This window comes from Wolffia australiana, chromosome 7 (assembly GCF_029677425.1).
Source record: "Wolffia australiana isolate 7733 chromosome 7, ASM2967742v1".
In the NCBI taxonomy this organism is placed as follows: Eukaryota; Viridiplantae; Streptophyta; class Magnoliopsida; order Alismatales; family Araceae; genus Wolffia; species Wolffia australiana.
In genome coordinates this window covers 13,449,355-13,470,816 of record NC_135841.1, presented here as the reverse complement: position 1 = coordinate 13,470,816, position 21,462 = coordinate 13,449,355, and the positions used below count along the sequence as shown (strand labels likewise).

The window sequence follows — 21,462 nt, the reverse complement described above, 5'->3', positions numbered from 1 at the left end:
TGTTTCATGCCTTATTAATTGGATCATCTCCTGTATCAATGCTCTTATAGCCTTTGTGTAATAACTAGTTTTTGATAACGAATACTTTTAAAATAATTATTTTTCTATTTCACACCATGATTCAGATTTCACACAGATTTATGAAGCATTCTTTTGATCTATCCTCTAGTGTGGGACATGATACCTTCACTTATCATGATGTGTATGGATTCTCCTGCTGTCTGGTTCAATGAAATCATTTACGTCTCTGTAACTTTTTCCAAATAGATCTATAGGGATCATGAACACTATGGAAGCAGTTACATAAAGTCTTTATTTTTTATTGAACTACCAACGACTTGCCTCTTTGTTAAGTGTCCTTTATGGTCTCACTTATGATTTTATTAACTTGGATATTTATCTCGGGCATCATCTTGGGGTATATTTTTATTTTCCTTTTTCTCCTAAAATCTTGGGACCAAGCTGTCAGTGTAGTGTTTAGACATCTACACCATCATCTATACCCACTTTTAGCCCTTTGTTTTGAGCCATTCATCCTTTATCTTTTTCCCTCCTCCTTTGAGTAGATAAGAACCTGGTCACCCAAGTTATTTGCCATTACTTCTCACCTAGATGCCTAGATCAAAGTAACAGTGGTGGCGACGACGTCAACACACCTTCTGCGGACACGCCGCCACCGTCTCTTGAGACATCCCGCATCATGACTCGTTGCCAGCATCAGCTACAAAACCGACCTAACAACGACCAAGTCAACGCACCGGCATTAGTCACATCTCCACCTACACACGCCCCGTCACGTATCATGACATGTCGTCAATACGAGATCCAGAACTACCTTTTGACGTGACACGATAACACGTCGTCCACTTTTATTTTATGTCATTTCTCGTATTTTCTATTTCCTCCAAGGCCTATATGTAGGCCAATGTTGCAAAAGAACACTTGGCAAATTTATTTAAAGATTTGAAGTTTCTTTCTTCTTGGAGGATTTTGCCCTAGCCCTCTCTCCCTCTCAGATCATTTGTTGTCGCTGCCACCGCCACCGGTCGTCCGTCTAGCAAGCCCGCGCAGGCCCTGCCAGCGCAGGCTGCCCACACAGGCCATCCGCACCGGCCACCCAAGCAGGCTGCCCACGCTGGCCGCCCGCACAAGCCCTGCCCACGCACGCCGCCTGCGCCGGCCACCCACACAGGCCGCCCGCGCCGGCCATCCTAGCCGGCTGACCATGCCGGCCACCCACGCAGGCCGCCTGTGCCCGCAGAGTCCCCGGTTGCCAGCGCACGCCCGTCGTGCCCCCAACGCCCTCGCGGCCACTGCTCGTCGCGCATACCGTTTAGGTGTCGAGGCGCTGCCCCGCACCCCGCAAGGGGGCGACTCCCCCCTTGACCCTCCGCCAACTGACTGCGCAGTTGGATCTGCAGCACCCTATTGAAGCGCACGTTGATCGTCCCGCCAACGACACTTAGAGAATTCCTCGCAACCTCGCTGCGCACTATCTGGCGCTGAGGTACTCCTAAACTCTCTGGTGTCCCGTGTTCTTCGTCCAGTATTCCTCGAGAGTTCATCCACCGCCGTCGGGTTTGCTTTGGATTTAAGATTTTAAAGCGATTAGTTGAACCGGTTTCTGAATCTTCAAACAAACGATCGTTTGAATTTATTGATTTTGGTGCTTAGCATCATCGCAGTGGTTGAACACAGTACTTCCGCCCTTGACAAGGAAAGGGGTGCACCACCACTATTTCATCGGATTTAATTCTTGAAAGTGATCGTGTGATTTTGTGGTCTTTTTTTATCCTATCCCTTCCTTAGTCGCCCAACATCCTATATCCGTCGTTATCACATCTCCTTTCCTCTAGTCATTCTGCATCAAACAGTCTTTGAGAGAGTGATATTTTCAGCGAGTGATGTGAGGCCCACTTATTCTCTGAGAGAAGTGAGACCACACTTTTTCGTAGTATCAAACTCACAGATACGTAGGTCTATCTTCTTGTCTTCATGAAACCTTCTTTTAGGTAAAACAGGGTTCAGTTGCATGTCCTCGACAGGCAGGTAACTAAATTATGAAATGTGTTCTTTTTGGATTGAGAATGATATTTATAAAATCCTTTACTCCCATTACTTTTGTGTCAAAGATAATAGAAATTACAAGGAAAAGTAAGGGACATTGATAAGGGACTACAATGATTTATTTTATTCTTTGTTATTTAAAAATATAAAGTACATATTATTTCTGATTAATAATGGGAAATACAATTTTCCTATTGAGTCCTAATTTATTGGATTTATTGATTTTTGAGACTAACCTCACTTGATTATCTTGAGCCAAGTGCATTATTCATACTATTTTCCTTGAGTTTTATTCAAATGCAAGATTTAGGTAAATAAAAATTGAATTATGGGTACAAATGGGGATTTAGATAATGGGCCTCGATCATGGTAGGAGGCCCATCAGTCAAGGAAAATGATAAAATATTCAACTTAATCTTATTTAGACATCATTTCAAAAAGAGGCATGATTTTTTCAACTTATTTTATAATTCAAATTTGGAAGCTTTGTTGCGACTGGATGATAAAGAAAATGTGGAGCAAGGCTGTATATCAACCTATAACAGCCTCCTGACTCAATGTAATTAGATCAATGCACTAAGAATAACAGTATGAATTTTATGCTTCTGTTTAAGATTGAGAGGTCTAAGAATAATAGATTGAATTTTCTGCTTCTGTTTAAGATCGAGAGATCTAAGAAGAATACGTGAATTAGATCCAAGGGATAATTCATCCTCCTTTATTTAAACTTCTATCCCCCTTCTTTGTATCTAATCCTTGAATTCTGTTCCAATACATTGTTGTTGACCTTAGCACATCAGATTTCTTGGGGTCACAAATCAGTTTAATATAAAAATACAAAAGTATTAAAAAAAACTTCTTAAAAATCTAAGAATATATTTTTTTACTAAAATTTCATTTTTTTTATACCTGCGTTCTATAGATTTGACCCCTTGTCACTTTGTGCTTAATTAGGAAATTATTACAGATATTGTTGTTTAAATCAGAACTGTATAATGATATTGTCACACTAATTTATGTAGCTCTGGATTCCTTTTGACATAGTAAGGTAGTATACCTTATTCTTCTACAGAGTGCAACAAGTGCTAATGATGTTGTCGCATTATTAGAATTGTCAATTTTCTTCTTTGTCATGTTCTATCAAAGGGCATGGATATGAAAAAACTTATAGAGGGATATATCTAAATGATTTGGTGTTTCTCTTATATTTTTTTATATTGACTTTTCCACAGGACCCGAGTCCTGTTGATATCAAGGACAATTACCAACTTGAAATTGTCACCTTCATGCATTGAGAATTCACAAAGAAAAAATTCACATCTTGATTTTCAATTATTCTCCTGATACTTTAACTTCAAACCTCTAGGCCTTGAGGACATTGCATGATTGAGGGAAGAGAATATTTCACAATCCATTAAGCCTTAAACATCTTTAAATATTCATACTTTCATCTACAATGGGAAAAAATATGTTGATTTTTATATTTATTGAAATTAACTAAATGTGTCACCACAATTTGAGGAAAACCCTTTTGTAGTCGTGGTATAATAATTGATAAACAAGAATTTGTGTTAAATAAGTCATTTAAGGATCTGATGTATGCAACAATATTTCTGAAATTTTCCTATGAATAGAATAAGTATGGGTTGAATATACAAGGAGTACGTAATGAGAGTGTAAATTCCAATTAATTATATGTTTTCAAACAATTGTTTTAGTTGATTTTATAGTTTTATGGATTTTTAACTATTTTCTAAAAAGGAAATCAACTAAATGATGGAAAACTAGTAAAAAATATTTTAAATAAATATTTAGGTTTTTCCTAATAATTTTTAATAATTTATTATGATTTTTATGATTTCTATGATGTTTTTGGTTTTTAGGGCAAGATATAATCTTTAAGGACAAATAAAGCCTTGGGCCATACTTCACGCTGTTAAATTGCGGGAAAAAGAGTAGTGGGCTAAAAATGTTGTAAATTTTGGTGTATCAAGAATTTTTTTTGTATTATGATGCCTTGGAAAGTTCACATAGAGAAAATGGTGAGAAAATTCAAATCAAACATTTAAGAGATCACACGATCCTTGTTGTCCCTTCCCCAAGGGCCAAGTGATGTTGTTTCTCCAAGAATCTTGATCACCCTTGAACTTTCTTTCCCACACTCTTGTAGAACAATAATGTATCAAAGAAATCTAATGCACTAGGCCTCCAACAACAAGTAGGGAGCAGAAATCCAAGATTGGATACAAAGAGAGGGGAGAAGAGAATAAATAGAAGTTCCATAACTCTCGCAGCCATTGGATTTAATTTCATAGGTTTAGACGGCGACGAAAAATAAAACTATCACTATATCTTTAATTCTTTCAGAACCTATTTCCTCTTCCAAGCGTTCCATAATTCTAGCCTTTAGTTGACCCGGTCTTAAAGGAGGTTTGAATGGGCCTCCAGAGTGGGCTTCTTGTGTTTTGGGGCTCTTCTTATTACATCTTAGACAGCTTAGGTTTATACTTTCCTCTTATTTTCATTAAAATTCACCATTGTATTTACCTAATTTTTCAAATTAAACTCCAAGAAGATGTGAGAAATCCGCTTGACTCTAAGAAGTCAAGTGGGGTTAGTATCAATATCAATAAAAATGTATATAAGTAGAGCTTACGAAAAGAAATAATAGATTTCTTATTTATCCTTAAATGCTGAAATTTGCTAGTGTGAATCCTAAAATATGTGGTAAAAAGAAGTATAAAAGCATAATTTGGTTGATCTAATTTGATGCTATCAATAATATTTGTAGAGACTTTGAGCCCTTAAAATGGATTAAAAGCAAGATTTTTGCTTTAAATATGGTTTAAGACAATTTGGAGCTATATTCCATTCGGCAAATGAATATAATTGAGTTGTTCAAGAGTAGAAAATTAAACGAATAAGCTACTACTGTACATAAGGTGGAGTGATCAGTGTGGACCCCGCTGCACAGTCTTTCCACTTGATCACTCCTAAGTAGATGTCCAACTCTCTTAGTAGATGAATTCTATTATTTAGTAAAGTTATTCATTGTCCAAGTCTTAAAGCATGGAATATTCTCTTCCTTATCCCAAAAAAAAATTAGTACTTAACCTCATATGTCAATAATCTAACTAATAACATCCAAATAATACAGAAACATAATGCATATTTCATAATTATCTGCACCTAAATCAATATTTTTGCACCTTGTCATTGTTTGAATGGATGAAAACCGACATTGATGAAGTTTTAAAATTTTCCAGTCTGAAAATAAGCATGGTAACTGATGTTTATTTCATACACTTTAGAGCATAATTAAGCTAATTTTATGCATACTATCATGAATTTTATGTAATTTTTAACAAAAATACATGTCCACTAAATATTTTGATGTTTGTAATGATTTAAATGGTTAGTATATTCAAAAATAATTAATTTGGTGAAAAGGAGTTATAGAGAAAGAGATATTTAATTTTGAATTTAAAGAATTTTCTGAATAATATTTGATATTTTCCAAGTATTTTTTTAGGTTTAAAAATGGAAAAATCAAGGCCCAATAAGGAGGAATAATGTGGAGCAACTGGTGGCCCTCTTTTCTTGTGGAACAAGTCAACTTCGTGCCCTACAAAGATGGATGAATGGCTAGAAATGCTCTGGTGGCTCCCTATTCTGGTGGAACTACTCAAACAAATGAATGGCTAGAAATGCTCAAAATTCAAATGGCCATAACTGCTGATCCCATGGGTAGTTGTGGCTGAAATTTCATGGGGAGATCCTCCTCTTATTTCTCTTTCCATAACCTATAGCTGAGCCTATAAATACGCCCAAAAATTAGGCTCTTTGTGTACTTCATTTTTCCTTTCTCCATGTGGGAAACCTTGTGAAACAAAGGTCTATGAGTGCCAATTTAGGGTTTTTCCTCTTCCAAAAGTGATATTCTTCCCTCTCTTGATCGATCTTCCTGTCTATTGCAATACGCCAAGTCACCAGGCGCAATATACGGGTCCATGAAGGGAGATTAATGCTCGGGATCATCACCAAAGGAAGAGGTAAGTCCTAAATATTTAATTAGGATTTTTATTCCGTTTCCCCCATCTTTCTATCTTTTCTACATTCTCATATCACTTCACTCTCTGTTATAAGTTATTAAACCCTATGAGTAGGGATTGATAGCTTATACCACCCATTCCTAATTTGGATTTCTTCATCACATTCATTCATTCCTCTCCTACTATCCTTATTTCACAATTATAATACAATCCTAATATCTGTTATAAGTTCATAATTCTTATGAGTAAGAATTAAGAACTTATACATATAAATTAATTTATCTAAAATCAGAATATATATATAGTATTTCTTCTTTCCACGCTCTCTCATATTAACTATTTTCTTAATCATTACTTTGTTCTAAATATTAATCTTAATCAATAAGCATTCCCTGTGGTTCGACCCCTTACTCACCAATTTACATCAGTAATAAGTGAATTAGGGTTAATTATAAATATTATTGAATAAGTCTCAAAATTACACATCCACTAGGTTCACCACCTAAATTTCTACTTATCACATATATATTTTCAGTATTTATAAAGAAATATTTCACTCTAAATTGATTGTGAAATTAATTTAATAACTGAGATAATACTTAATGAATTAGTTTAGGCATTAACCAATTTTTCCGTATTTATCCATATTTTTTACTGGTTTTTCTATATTTAGATACATAAAAAATCATTTTACAAGCCACTAAAAATTTGCTTTGAATTATTAAGGCATTGATTAGTTTGTCAGAAATTACACGTTTTCCAAATTCTTCTAACCAAAAATTTTGGCACAAAATTAGACTTAAAATTCAGATAAATACTTCTATTTTTTTCATGGATAGAAATCACATAAGCCAAATTAAATGGTGTCCCTCCCTATGTCACGCATAGTTTGCTTATTTTGACAAATAATTCACAGGGCCAATTATTGTAAAATCATTATGGCATTGGGATTTGTTGACTCTGAAGAGACAGCTGGAGATCTTATTTTGACTTGAAGTAACATTAAAAATCATTAATCACCCTTTATACACTATATGGTATCCATTTTTGGATAAAATGCTATGAAAATTCTCAGGGGGTTCAAAATTTGAAACAGGTGCACAGTATCTTAATTGGTTTAAAGTCAGGTTTCATGGTGCTCAAACTTGAACTATCATTTTTTATTCTTAATGATCATGTTTACTTCCCTTTGCATGCATGGCGACTACATGTGGATAACAAGACAATGTAATAATTGAAAGGGATAACATGATTCAGGGCATTCATTACTACAGTAATTTATTTTTCATTTTTCTTTTTGCAATCCCATGACAGATGAAGCCTTACCATTGATCAACTGAGAAAATAAGGAAAGGCCCCTGGCTGATCCAACGAGAGATTATGATCCAGATACCAATGTGTCGAGGAGACATAAATAGTATACAAGGGCTTAAATTACGCAATACTCAAATCCAGCCATACGATTGAGCCTAAATTTATATGGCAATCTTCTCTTCCAATCACCTATCTGTCCCAACCCTATTTGGCCACGAAGGGCAATGCATATATGTCAACCAAAACATTTTTTAGATTCAAACTGTAGTTTTCCTCTTTTTCTCTTGATTTCCTTACTAAATATTTCACCACTATGGCGTAGCCGGCATGTACAGTCCCTTGGAGGATTCTATTAAGAGTTAAATTTAATAAATTTTACTGAAAATCAACATCAAAGCAAAAAATGATCTCCATTAATATCTTACATTCATAGGTCAATTTCAAATTTAGAAGAAGATATAATTTTCCAAAATTATATCTTCTTTTCTCCATTTCCTATCTCTCTAGTGTTAGAATTTTAATTTTCCAAAATTGAGTCCTCTGTTTATCCTATTTCTTCTTCAAATTTCAAAAATCAATTCAGCCATCTTCCCCCTTCCATTTCACTTTATATTTTTCTTTATGAAAATTTTGAACTAGTTTCATTTCACTTTCATTTATGTTATTTTTCTTTATCTAATAACATTATCTTCAAAAAAATTCTGGAAAATTAGCCATAAATTCTTACTGTCTTTTAACAAATCCTTTAAAAAACTGTGTAATTATTTTTTCTGATTTTCCTTAAAAAAAATTTAATACAAATATTAATTCATATTTTTGGGGATTGTGGACTCACTTTGGTTTTATCCCTTCTCATTCTATATTTTTCTATTTTTTTGAAAAATTTAAAAATATAAATTTTATTGCATAGATCATGTTTATCACACGCATATTTAAGAATATGAATCACCCACTTCCATTATCTTTCCTACATCCCTATGCCATAGTCTTATAGGAACCCCCACTAACTTATTATCAAGTCAGTGATGATAGCTCACAACTTTTAAAACCTCTGTGTTATATCTTGAAGGTATACTTTTTATCTTTTTATTATTCAATCCAATTTTCATTCTACCTTTTCTAACCTTTGTTTTATGTTTCGTATTGCTAAATGTGATCACCAGTCGATCTTTTTTTCATTTGAGCATTCATGCATAGGTCTCTCGAATAAAATATTTATGGTGTATTTATTGGTCACCCCTTTTTTCACAAATAAAGGGAAATAAAATATGAAAATAGAGATAAACCAAGGGTTTGTTTGTTCTTTGAGTATATGTGCAGTTAGGTTGGACCCCTGTAAATATTTTTATCTGTTCAACATGTTATGTGCTATTTGAACTGCATATAACTTCTTTTAAGGGCATACCAACACTGTTGTCACCTTGCTTCCTTTCCCTCCTCGTCTCAAATCTTGGGAGCTACCTATATCAAACGACATCAAAGCATTATATGTGGCCCATCCACATTATCACTTTACTATTAACCATTCTTTCCTTATCCTTTATCTCTCACCCTGCATTACCTTTATGTAATTTATTCACATATTAGAAGGATAACCCATTGATACTCAGCACTAGACAGGAGGAGAAAAAAGGCTTTATTTTACCTTGTTAAAGAGAAGGGCTAGTGAGAGGGGCCAAACAATTAATATACTTACCCATGAGAGAATGACCCTAATATAAGATATTTCAGGAGCAGCTTTAATATGAGATAGTGACCAAAGCGAGAACCCTTAAGGTCATTGAATCAACTCTGAGAAAATTACACCATCCTTTCTACTTCACTAGCTCTTCACTAACCAGGACGCATTTGGTCCCATATTCTTAAAAAAGTATGTCCTGCATATAACACATCATGAAAAATTATTTGTTTTCGAGGATAAAGAGAAATGATTCAAAGAAATTTACAGGCCACCATTAACAGATCAACAATCATGTAATTATGGGACTATATGATCAGACCCCAATTCATGTGCTAATTTGATGTTGATATTTCATTGTGCATATTATTAATTCCAATATGCATGCTATCATTTTATTTTGGAATCTTATGAATGCCCCCTTAATCTTCATTTTTCATTCAATTTCCTTCCATGAACTCACACAAAAATGAATTTCTTAACAAGCAACACATGTTGTGAACATAAACCAGTCACTAGATGAAGTCCACTAATTGAAAGCTTAGCGGATTCAACGTTTTCCAGGATTTTCTTATAGCATGATGGTATCAAATTCTAGGGAACATAAAGTCTGCCGATTTGGATATAGTTCCATGATTGAACAAAAAATCAGGAGCATGATATTTTCACATCATTGCGATAGGTCAATCGTAATCACCAGTAACAAAGAGCTCAAAGTGGATATGGTGACAATAAAGAGGAGAAAGAGCAAATCGATAACACATTTTTATGAAATAGTAGAGTTTCCCTGGGGAATCTTCTTCTTCCACATATAAACCCCTATATTTGGAGTGGATATCCAAGGTAAAAACTACTTTTGAACTAACCCCAACTTACCAAAAACTTATAAAGAATAAACAAAATTTTTGTGTTGCTCTAGGAATGAATCCATGACTTTCTTCTGGATTTGAAATACTTCTCTCTTTTAATAAAAATACAAAATTTAATATTTATATATCCCAATCCTTGTGGACTGACCCATTTTTAATGTTATCCAGAGTATACTTTTAAATGGGAAATTTAAAATTATTATTACAAGATTTTTTATGCTAATGACATATGTTGTTAGCATCAAATCCCCACATCTTTATACATGTCAAGGACCTTCTGTTGACTTTTTAATTATAAGGGAATGGACTTGACCTCAGATATATATGACCTTGAATTTCCATCTCTAAATAATTTCCCTTCAAATTCTTAGATTCAAAATAGTGGTGATACGAGGTTACATCCTGGTAACTCTTCATAGCTGTTTCTAATTGATCTGCTTATATAAAATTAGAATCAATATCTGGTGTAACCAGTGGATCTGAAACTATATTCTACTACCTATGTGTTGAGTACTTGTCCTTAACTTAGTTTTGAGGAACTCCCTCCCTTTGTACAAACATGACTATTCTCATGTATTTTCTCAACTGGCTGTAGAGATTCATTCTCATACTTCATCATGAAATTCCGTCCGCTAAATATATCTTATAAGTACCTATCTGTGACCTCAAGATCTTCGTACAATATGTGGATGAAATTGTGACCTAGTATTCCATGGTGAATATAGTACTTTGGTGAGTCTTTGATCCTCTACCATGCCTCATATAATGTCTCAGCAACCTTATTCAAATTCATGGATAATTTTTCTCTGAGTGTTTTGTCTTTCTCAAATAGTAAGTATTGTGAAATTATAATTACCTTTCTCTCCTGGTGTTGAACTCCAATGCTAGTGTGATGAACAAATTTATCCTTAAGGGCGAATGGAAAGAATTGTATTACCAAAATATATTATCACCAACAACCTTATTCACTTTCAAGTAGTGCCTATACAAACCTCCCAATGATACAAGGTGTGAAGCGATTGATTTTAATCTGATGTAAGGTTTTGCTCTTTGTTTTGGCCCTTCAGTTGCCTAAATTCGCACCTTACTTGCGAGCCGGTGGATCCTTGAAATATCTGTAATTAGTAGAATGATACATTAACTTTATTTCTGGCCTATAGACCATTGGCATGGAATGACCTATAAATCTTTCCCTCTTGAAAGACCAGAATGGCCCTTTTGATCTGTCCAATGGTCCTACTGGTGCTTTCTCCTCACAGGTCTTGATCAGGTCTCTTCTCCCTCAATCATTTTCTCTCAAAATTCAGTAATGGAACTAAATAAAACTTTTAATGACCAAATCACACTGTTAAACATAATTTGGTAAGATCCAAGGGTGTCTTTTTTTACAAAGTTGAGGGATCTAGTTATATGTATTTGACCTTGAATGTATAGAGGAGATAATTACAGACTTCCCTTAAAATTTCAGCCCAAAATCCTTATAGGTGATTATATATCACAACTTTGAGTTTAAGAAGTATGGACCATTGATTAATTCTTGGTCCTCCTCGATCCTCGTCATGAAAATCTATTTTGTTCCTGAATCCTTGGAGTTCCCCTTCAATTCCAAGTCAAAATTCATTACTGAAAGTATGATCCTTTTTTTACAGAAAGTTCTTATATTCACACCAAAAATTATGCTTTTGATTAATTTCACATATGATTCCTCAAAAGCACCAAAAAGCTGCAAATCGTTGGCTCCAAATTTCAAATTTCAGCACACTTCCTATCATATTCTGCCACACACACCTACAAAAGGGTAAAAAGTATTTTGATGAAATGATTGTTTCCTCTCCTTTAATCAAATGGCATCAGGATTTGTGTACAAGTGCATCTTAAGAGGTAGGTGTAGTTAGCAAAAAAACAGGTCTTTTTTATTGGTGGCACTCTCTCTAAGCTAAAAGTATGTAAGAACTACCTTACAGAACACATACTGATATTTGGTTGATGCCAATCATTCTGTTCAGAAAATGTTTGGATGGCAAGAATCATTGCTGCAATCCAAAAGAATCCAAATGAGACATCTAGCAAATCAAATATCAAATTTTATTATTTATGAATTTAATCTCAAATTTTGTTAAACTCATCAAAAATTAATAATCATTATATCATTGTAAATAATAAAATAAATTATTTTAAGCTTATACATCATGCATTATAATTTAAAAATATTAGCAAAATATATGAAAACTAATATGTTATCACTTCTCATGCATAGTTGGCGTAATGATAGAGAAGTTAGAGTAGAAGAACTATGAAGGGGAATGGGTCTTATCAATAACCAGATCTGTCACTGTATTTATAGGTAGATATGAAGGTTCTGACAAAATTTAGTACGGCCCCAGCTTATCCCATGAATACACACAGGCCATCGACCGTACGTGTACTAAATATAATTGCTAAGTCCAGTTTAGTCCTTTGAGGGATATCGATTATGTCAGAAGAGTCTAAACTTTCCAAGGATTCGGTTGGGTTTATTCTCGATGACATATCGGAAGAGCGGTATGACTGCAGCCCTAAATTTGAGATAAATTATATATATGGGCTATCCCCAACATTAATAACTCTAAAAACGTAAACTTCATGTAGATTAGCACTAATAGAGGAAGATTGCACATTCGTTTTTTAATTTAATTTGTTTAACTTCAAATATTTTCAGAATTTTTTAAAAATAAAATACTAATTTGTTCTATTTCAATTTTGTTAATTTGATTTCCAACGAAAATCCAGAAAGTTGATTTAAGTTTGATTTTTTCTAAATTTTATGTTTTAAAAGATTTAATAATTTATTCTCACCATTCGCTGTTTTATGCGTACTACTCTGAACCGTAGCGCTCTTTGATGAAGCATCAATTTCAAACTCGATCGTTGATCAATTCACGCGATTCTGCACCGAAGAGATTTGATAAACATCGGATTTCTATAGAGTAAAAAAAGATTCTCTGACTTGGTGGTCATTTCTAGTGAGTACGAAAGGCCCGACATTTATTATTTACCAAATAGAACGACGTCTTCTCTGGCTCTCTCCCATCTCATTATTCTTCTTTTGCCAAAACTTTTCAAACCCCATCTTAAGTTTTTCGTTTGAATATCCACTTTTCTCTTTTTACGGAGTATTTAAATTTGTAACTTTCATCCTTTATTTGCTTCCATCATCAAGTACTAAATCGAAGAAAAGAAACCGCAAAGCGTTAAACTGAACCCAGAAAATATCAGCATATCATTCGGAGAATTATGAGGACCAAACAATTTAACATTAATTATTGTCTTGTAGTTCGATCATGGCGCAACGATCGTTAGAGACAGCTTGGAGGGATTACGAATCCTGAGGCAGATCCGTAAGCGTTCTGGCAGTAAGCATTCGCGGGGAAGTTCTCATACGTTAGCTTGATATTTTCGAGGCCTATCCCGCTACATGGGCTCGACGGACTGCATCTGAATTGCACCGCCACCGGTGTCGCCGAGGACCCTTTAATGTCGTTGTACGTGACCTCAGTGATCTTCACTCCAGAGTTCTGCGAGGACACGCACGCAGAAATTATCAGAAACGAAGAAATAGAGCACGAGATAGTTGTATATTCTGAAAAACTTGATTGTATTTGTAGGATTAAACTTTACATAGCACTGTTGAGATGGTAAAATCATATTTGATCCGAAATCTATCTTTGATCCTTAGCGTTAAATTTTACCGAAATCTATCTTCAATCCTGACTATTACAATAAATTATGTTTATGTATTTTGATTCCCCCGACAATGTGCGTGGTTCTGTGTTTGATGTTTAAGCTGACTAGTTATATTATGTCTCACTAGTTGATGACGCTTTGGTTTACAAATTAAAAGCTGTTATGGTATAAGTCGTTTCTATTACTATCTTTAATAACACGAAATATTTAAACGCCAAGGTAAGAAAAGTAAACAAGACGACATAAACTTCAATCAGTCTCTTAGTGCTAACCTGATCAGAGCATCTCCTGCGATTGGGACAGTAGCTCTGAGTGATAATGATAGGATTTTCTACATTCAGCATCGTGGCGTGCTCGAATACGACGCCCTTGACGAATCCATCGCTGGCACCACCCCAAGTTTTGATACGGAGTCCGTTTTGGGTTCCATTAAACACCGTCATCGTCACCGTCACGTTCTGTACACCCTCTTCCTGCAAGTCATTTCCAAGGCTACCGATGCTGATGCCATGACCAGGCCCACAGGAGACTTGCTCTACCCAGAGATTGGACGTGCCTGGGCCTATAGAAATGCAGTCATCGCCAGTGCCGATCTGAGCCTTGATGATCTTGACGTCTCTGGAGCCTTGAACGTGGATGCCGTCGGTATTGTGGCTGTAGACTGGCGCGGAAATTTTCACGTTCTGCACGAGCACGCTCTCACTGGCATCGATCGCTATGTGAAAGAACTTGCTGTTGACAGACGTCAGCCCGCTGATGATGACGTTCCTCGAGTTGAGAAAAACCAATGACTGCCAGTTGAAGAAATAATTCAGAGAAGAAGAAGAAGAAGAGAAAGATGATGATGCCGATGATGATGATGGTGATAATTGCGATGAAGGTGAAGAAGAAGAAGAGAAAGATGATGATGCCGATGATGATGATGATGGTGATAATTGCGATGAAGGTGAAGAAGAAGAAGAGAAAGATGATGATGACGATGATGATGATGGTGATAATTGCGATGAAGGTGAAGAAGAAGAAGAGAAAGATGATGATGAAGATGAAGAAGAAGAGGAAGATGATGATGAAGATGATAATTGCGATGAAGAGAAGAAGAAGAGGAAGATGATGATGAAGATGATGATTGCGATGAAGTGAAGGAGAAGAGGAAGATGATGATGAAGATGATAATTGCGATGAAGTGAAGAAGAAAATGAAGATGATGATGACGATGATGATGATGACTACGACGACGATGATGATGACGATAATTGTGATGAAGATGAAGAAGAAGAAAAAGATGATGACGACAACGATGATGATGATGATGACGACGATGATGATAATGATAATTGTGATGAAGATAAAGAAGAAGAAGCAGAAGAAGATGATGAAGATGTTGATGGAGAAGAACAAGAGGGAGATGACGATAATGATGAAGCAGAAGAAAATATTAGTAATAATGATAATAATAAGATGATGATGATAATAATGATGAAGAAGAGGAAGATGAGAATTAATGATTACAACAATTATAACAGTTTTTTATAATAATAATAATAGCAGCAGTAATAGTACTAACCCTGGAGCCGAGTGGGCAGCTGAGGCCTTTCGACTTGCAGTCCCACAGAGCCTCTCCTTGTCCGTCAATGGTTCCCCCCATCAACGAAACCCCATCGACATGATCGAATTTAATCCAGTCATCATTGTCTGCATAAGTCGTAGGGGCCACTAATGTCCCCTCTATCTGGAACGTCACACTCACGTTTTTGCAAGGCCCCTGCATCTCTACGCTACTAATGAAAAATCTCCCAGTGGGCACTCGGATAATCGTTGGCGTCGAAGAATCACATGCTGCAGTCCATGCCTTACGTACAGCCTCAGCTGAGTCTGTTTGCCCTAGAGGACTGGCGCCTAAAGACACTACATCATAAACGGTATCAGCCGATGAAGATAAGCAGAAAGCGAAGACCAGTAGAAGAGGAAGGACCCCGTTTGGCCTTGCCATTTGCCGAATACGTCGTAGAAAAATACCTTTGCACTGCAATATTTGTAAGCAGTAATTTAAAGAAATCGGCGGGAGAACTGACGTTCTGTCCGGGCTTTAACGGGAGGTCACTGATAACCGAACCTCGGAAACCGACATGAAGACGCGTTCCTACGTCGATGTCGTCCCCGTCCTTAGTTCGGCGACCTCTCCTTCAATTCCATTTTTGATCTTTTACGAGAAAGATGGGTTTGAAGAAGAAGACGTAATTAATGTTGATTCATTATATCATATTGCTTGTTTGACGCAACCAGGAGACGGAAAGGGTTGGGGACCGCGGCGGTCTTGAACACGGCTTACCTTACGTGTTTCCGAAAAATGTGAAACTGGGATGACTTCAAGAACGAGAACACGTGGTATAGCCATGGGGATGGAGGTCAGAGAGAAGGCGGCTGAAGCTGAAAGTTATGGCTTCTTTTCGTTTCGGTGTTTGAAGTACCTTTTGTCTACATAAAAAGCCGGGGAAGAACTTCATTCTCAAAGGCCAAGCTTATAATATCGGGCAGGTTGACCTCTAACCACGGGAGGACATTGGATATCAGTTCCCTCCACCGGCACCGAGTTATACCTTTTGCTAAAAAATAGAACAGAGCGACAGCAGAGCGTTGATTGGTGAAGACGTCCCATAATTGAAATCGGATCCATTTTTAGCGAGAACAATCACAAACTTCACATACACCAAATCTCCTTCTTAGGCAACTTTTGGCTAAGTTGGGGTAAGAGTTACCTAAGGTGAGGAGGAGAAGGTATTTGAGGAATTTAAGCTCTTTCTCCTCTTAAGGTAAGTGCACCCAAATGGGCCAAAATAAAACCCTATTAAGTGAAAAGACGAACAAGAAAAGGAATTGACACATCATTTCCGTATCTGTTTGGGAAGAGACCTATGGGAACCCTACATCTCTCAAGTGTTAGATTCTGCCTCGATTGATTTCCAAAAAAACTTGTGTTTATTCAGTCATGCCTTTTGTGTTTACAAAACTAAGACAAAACAACTACAGAAATAAGCTTCCAAGCTGCATTTGTGTCCGAAAAAAAGTACGAGTTTAATTAATAGTTTCATGAAACATGTCCATCTGTAAATACTGTCTAGATGTACTTATCTGTGTGACACTCCTATGATGAGTTGTATTGAGGATATTGACTTAATGGAGCCTAAAATATGAATCCAACCAAGCTCGGAAACCCGCCAAGAGAATTGGGATGAGAGTAAAGAAAATCCACGCATTGATTGGGGAAAAATAACAGTCTTGAAGGTGATGATCAATGTTCATAATAGAGGTCCAAAACAGCAACTGCAAAGGAGAAAACAGAATAAGTTCACTAAAGGGACTAATCAACAAGAACATACGATCTTGGTGTCACATCCTCTCAAAAGTCTCTTTGTAATATGCTATGTTGTCACAACTCTTCGATTAGCGTAGCATGAACCCTCTAATTTTTCTGGGTATGGCACTGCATGAGAATGGCCCATACAAGATACCGTCAGCACACTTGGAGTAGCTGCAGCACCAGCTCCAGAAGCTACATGAGACAGGGAGATAAGACAAAAATAGAGGTGAATTATGCAATTTTATAATCCCATATCATTTTTTATTTAGCTTATACAATAAAATTTATAAACCCTAAGTTAAGATGTAACACGTAGTAGCCGGGATCGCACGGCATGTGTTACAGCACAGGAATAGAGGAAATGCACGAAAGATATGAATGCGCTATAGAAATAATTCTTGGCGAGTGTGTAGAGACAAGCTGTTGATTTAGACCATACGATTCAATTGATTTTCGGGTGAAGGGATCATCACGATCAAACTCCCAACGTAAAATTCACTAGAACACTTATGACGCGAGGAGCTCAATGGCCCAAAGATGTCCAAGACTCTCGTTACCACGTAATTCAATCCAAAACCACAAAGAGAATTCCTAACCCTCGACGTCAGTGGCTATCCTATCTTTAGTTTTTTTGAAAAAAAACGGGTATAAAGAACAGATAGCGGGAGACAGCACTGGAGAAAGTAATAATACTGAGTAAAGGAAAGATGTGGAACCTGAATGTGGCACGTTTGAGGTGGGCAGAGACTTTGTCGTGCGTCGAGTATGCGAAGTGGCGATAATCCGATTCGGCGGCTCTTGGTGTAGTAAGTCGAGTATGCGACTATCGACAGTGGTGATGGCACTAGGCGCGGGCGCACAGGCGGCCAAGGCGCTTGGGCAGCGGGGCGGGCGCACGGCGCTAAGCAGAAACGTGTAGGCAGATGCGTGCAGGCCGAGGGTGCGCAGGCAGGTGCGCGCCGGCGGCCGCACGAAGGCCGAGGGGGCGCGCGCAGGCAGTGCGCGGATGCATGGGCGTGGGAGGGCACGCGCAGAAAGGGACGGTGCGCGGGGGCGATGTGCGGACGCATAGACGTGGACACACGGGCGGGACCGCGAGCGCGGGTGTGTGCGGGTATGCGACGTATGGGGCATGGACGCATGCACACAAGGCACGGCGCACGGGGGAGGCGCTCGGGGCACGGCGTGCGGTGTTCGGGTCCAAGGCGTGGCCAAGAAACTGAGCAGGCGAACGCGCGGTGCAGGCGTTGGGGATGGCGACGGCGGCGGTGGCAACAGCGGCGGCAGCAAAGACGGCAATGGAGTCGGCGGCAAAGGCGGCAACGGAGGCCGTGGCGTGACCGGGTGGCGGTTCTCCTTGACGACGATCAGGATGGCGAGATCACCCAATAAGAGTATTCTTGGACAAATGTTGATCTTGAACAATCGGCCCAAGAAGAGAATTCTTGGACGTAACAGTCAAGAAACTCGAGAGGGTCAGGAACGGTCATCGACGACAGTTCTTCCACGGAGTGATCTCGAAGTGGTGAAGCTGGCACGTGCGGCGAGCCCACGATCTTGTCTCTCGATTGAGACCTAACGGATGATAACTGGTACACTCTAGGAAACGAGAACTCTAGAAGAAGAAAGATACTTTCAATTTTCAAAATACAACATGAGACGTTCTTGGGCATGCCATCCCTTTATATAGGGAGTGAGGATGCCTAAGTGGGCCGACATACGAGAAGTAACCGTCGCAAGAAGATACTTCCCCTTAACGCACGTTGACACAAAGACGAAAGAAAATCAATGGATAAGGCCCAGAACACGGTGGTCCATTCCACATCGTTCAGAAAAATCAAAATACAAGGAAATAAAATGTAATACTTACGAGCATCAGCTACGCCGGGCACTTGAAGCCGGAATTGCAAACGTCGGCTTGAGCGGTGCGGCATGGTGGATGTCGTCCTGTGTCGAGGTTGGTACGATGATCCCCCATCAGTATCATCCAGGGAAGCTAGTAAGGAATTCCATTAGTGATCTTCTTGAATAATTTTGACCCTAATTAGAGTTAATTTAATCTTCAATGAAGATCAAATCTTCTTTGAGTAGAATCAAAGAAGTCAGGAGCTCTAGATTGACTTCTTTGATCCAATAAAAAGGATTGAAGTGGTCAATTAGAGGGGATAAGAAGAAAACCTGATATGCCAATGAAATAGCTAGGTAAACTTCACAATCTCTCCTCTCAATCCCAATGAGGGCTAGTACATTCTACTCAAGCCTAGCGATTTAAAATTTCAGACCAAGATCAAGAAGAACGATAAAGAAATTCACTAACAAGTCATCCAAATTACACTAAAACTTCAAATACAATGACAAAAAAAAGTACCAAATAGACTTGATCCAGGTTGGTTCTCCTACTTGTCTTTCAGCTATGAAAGATCCCCCTCTAGAATGACCTCCTCAACTCAAAATTCTGATTTTATACTTAAGTTACATGGCAAAATTACCATTTATACTGCCAATTAAAAATTATTTTTTATCCATTGATGTAGACTTGATCTGAATGATCTAACCATACAGGTAGAAAGAGGAGATTGAGATGAGCAAATCCATAAAAAAAACCTCAATCAAACTTCAGGATCAAAAGTTATTAATAAATGAAAATTGACCAATCTGAGACGTTGGATCAATAATTATTTATTTAATTTGGATTTTGAAACACTCAATCATGTGCCGAACCCTCATTTGCTTCATATTTTTAAAGATATTTTGGCCCCTCCTCTCACGGTGCGCCACGTACCCCCTATTGGAAATAAGAAAGAATAAAAAAATAGAAAAATAAACCTCGTACATAGCACTTGTACGTAACTGTGCGCTTTTACTGCTGCCAGCTAATCACAAGGCGCCAAGTCATCTCTCGTGCATGCACTTTGTATGCGCCACACGAGCGGTGAACTTACTGCCTAGAGAGGAATAAGCGCTGATGCATCGTGGTCGTCAAATTCACTTCTAACGGCCAAGATTTCGCCATGTGGCCACCAGATACACATGCGCTTAAGTTCATTGGAGTTTTGCGCTTAAGTCCTTGCTAAAATACACATGCGCAAATTGATGTCGTCCAGAAAATACTTATGTATATGCCCCTCCACTTTCTCTCTCCTCCATATTTTCCTAAAAAACATTTTTAAAATCCCGATTAATTTCATAAAAACCCTGCAAATATTTTAATTAGATCTTTCCGCCTGCCATGGGTGGCCGAGAGCTGTTTTAGCGGCATAATTGCAAAAAAAATGTAATAACAAAAATGTAAAAATGTAAAAATCCCCTCTAGATCTATAAATTGCTTTAAACTCATATTTTCCTGATAAATATATCATTTTTCTATTTAAAACTTCATTTCTTCCTCAAATAAATTCCCAAAAAATCCAGTAAAATTCTAGAAAAATCTAGAAAATTCAGTAACTCTTCCCCATAAATTATGAATTCCATAAAATTCATAAATTAAAAAAAAATAGGAAAAATCAGAATTCATTTGGAAAAATTAATTAACATGTTAATATATGATAACAACCCTATTTTAAATTACTTAAATGCATAAAATTTTGCTAATTGCTTTAATTAAATATCAAGTTTTGGGTATTATCCCAGGGTACATTTGACCATCTAATCAGCTTGCAGACGTCAGCCTACAGCCGCTGCCCGCGCGTCGGGCGCAGTAGCCCCTACCCCCCTAACGGCCATGACCTCAACTTTCATGCAGGATCATGCCTTGCCACCTCGGTTTGCAGCTTTTAGGTTGCCTTCGCTACCGGCCGTGGCAGCTGCCACACACTGGCCTCTGTGGCTGCCCTAGGTCGCGATTTATGCTTTAGTGCACTGTCGCGCACCGTCTCTCTAGACTGCATCCATTGCCGCCCACATTTGTGGTCTGCTCATGGCCACTGCCACTCAAGGCCAAAGCCCATGCAGGGGATCATATGCAGCTGCCAGGCCGCATTTGGCGCTGACGCAGTCGCCGCATGTCCGTGGTCATCACCGTTCGCGAACGCCCCCGTCCATGCCCATACGTATGGCCGCCTGCCTGCTGCCACCGTCACCAACCCGAATGATCGTGCCGTCAACGGTTGCGGCCCAAGTCCCACCAGCTTCCTCACTAGCAACTATTTATATGTCGCCACAAGCATCCAGGCCTTGGCCCGCAGGTCAGACTGTTCTTCCTCTAGTTCCGACATCTCTTGCCCCACCACACGAATTTAGAGTCCTAGGTTTAGCCACTAAATTGAGATATAGGAATTTTCCTTCTGGGTGCTGGATTAGGCGTTTCCTAGTGGCCGGTGTGGTTTCCTGTGGACAGTAGTTGTCCACCGCTTCTTCGGCCTTCGAGCTAATCTATCGGATCAACTGCTGTCCACAGGCCTG

The 21,462-nt window shown here is 38.0% G+C and overlaps 1 protein-coding gene and 1 non-coding gene across 2 annotated transcripts; one reads left to right on the top strand and one right to left on the bottom strand.

Moving 5' to 3' along the window:
- The first annotated feature begins 10,687 nt into the window (after positions 1-10,687).
- On the top strand, positions 10,688-10,794 carry LOC144706249 (small nucleolar RNA R71). The gene has a single exon (XR_013582217.1). It is a non-coding gene; the product is annotated as a small nucleolar RNA R71 (small nucleolar RNA).
- Positions 10,795-13,315: 2,521 nt separating this feature from the next.
- On the bottom strand, positions 13,316-15,906 carry LOC144706055 (polygalacturonase-like). Its single transcript, XM_078578929.1, has 3 exons — positions 15,268-15,906; positions 13,976-14,494; positions 13,316-13,534 (listed from the first exon to the last, which is right to left on the bottom strand). Exons 1-3 carry the CDS (start codon positions 15,691-15,693, stop codon positions 13,316-13,318), a joined length of 1,164 nt encoding a protein of 387 aa, XP_078435055.1. The 5' UTR covers positions 15,694-15,906.
- Between the last annotated feature and the right edge of the window lie 5,556 nt (positions 15,907-21,462).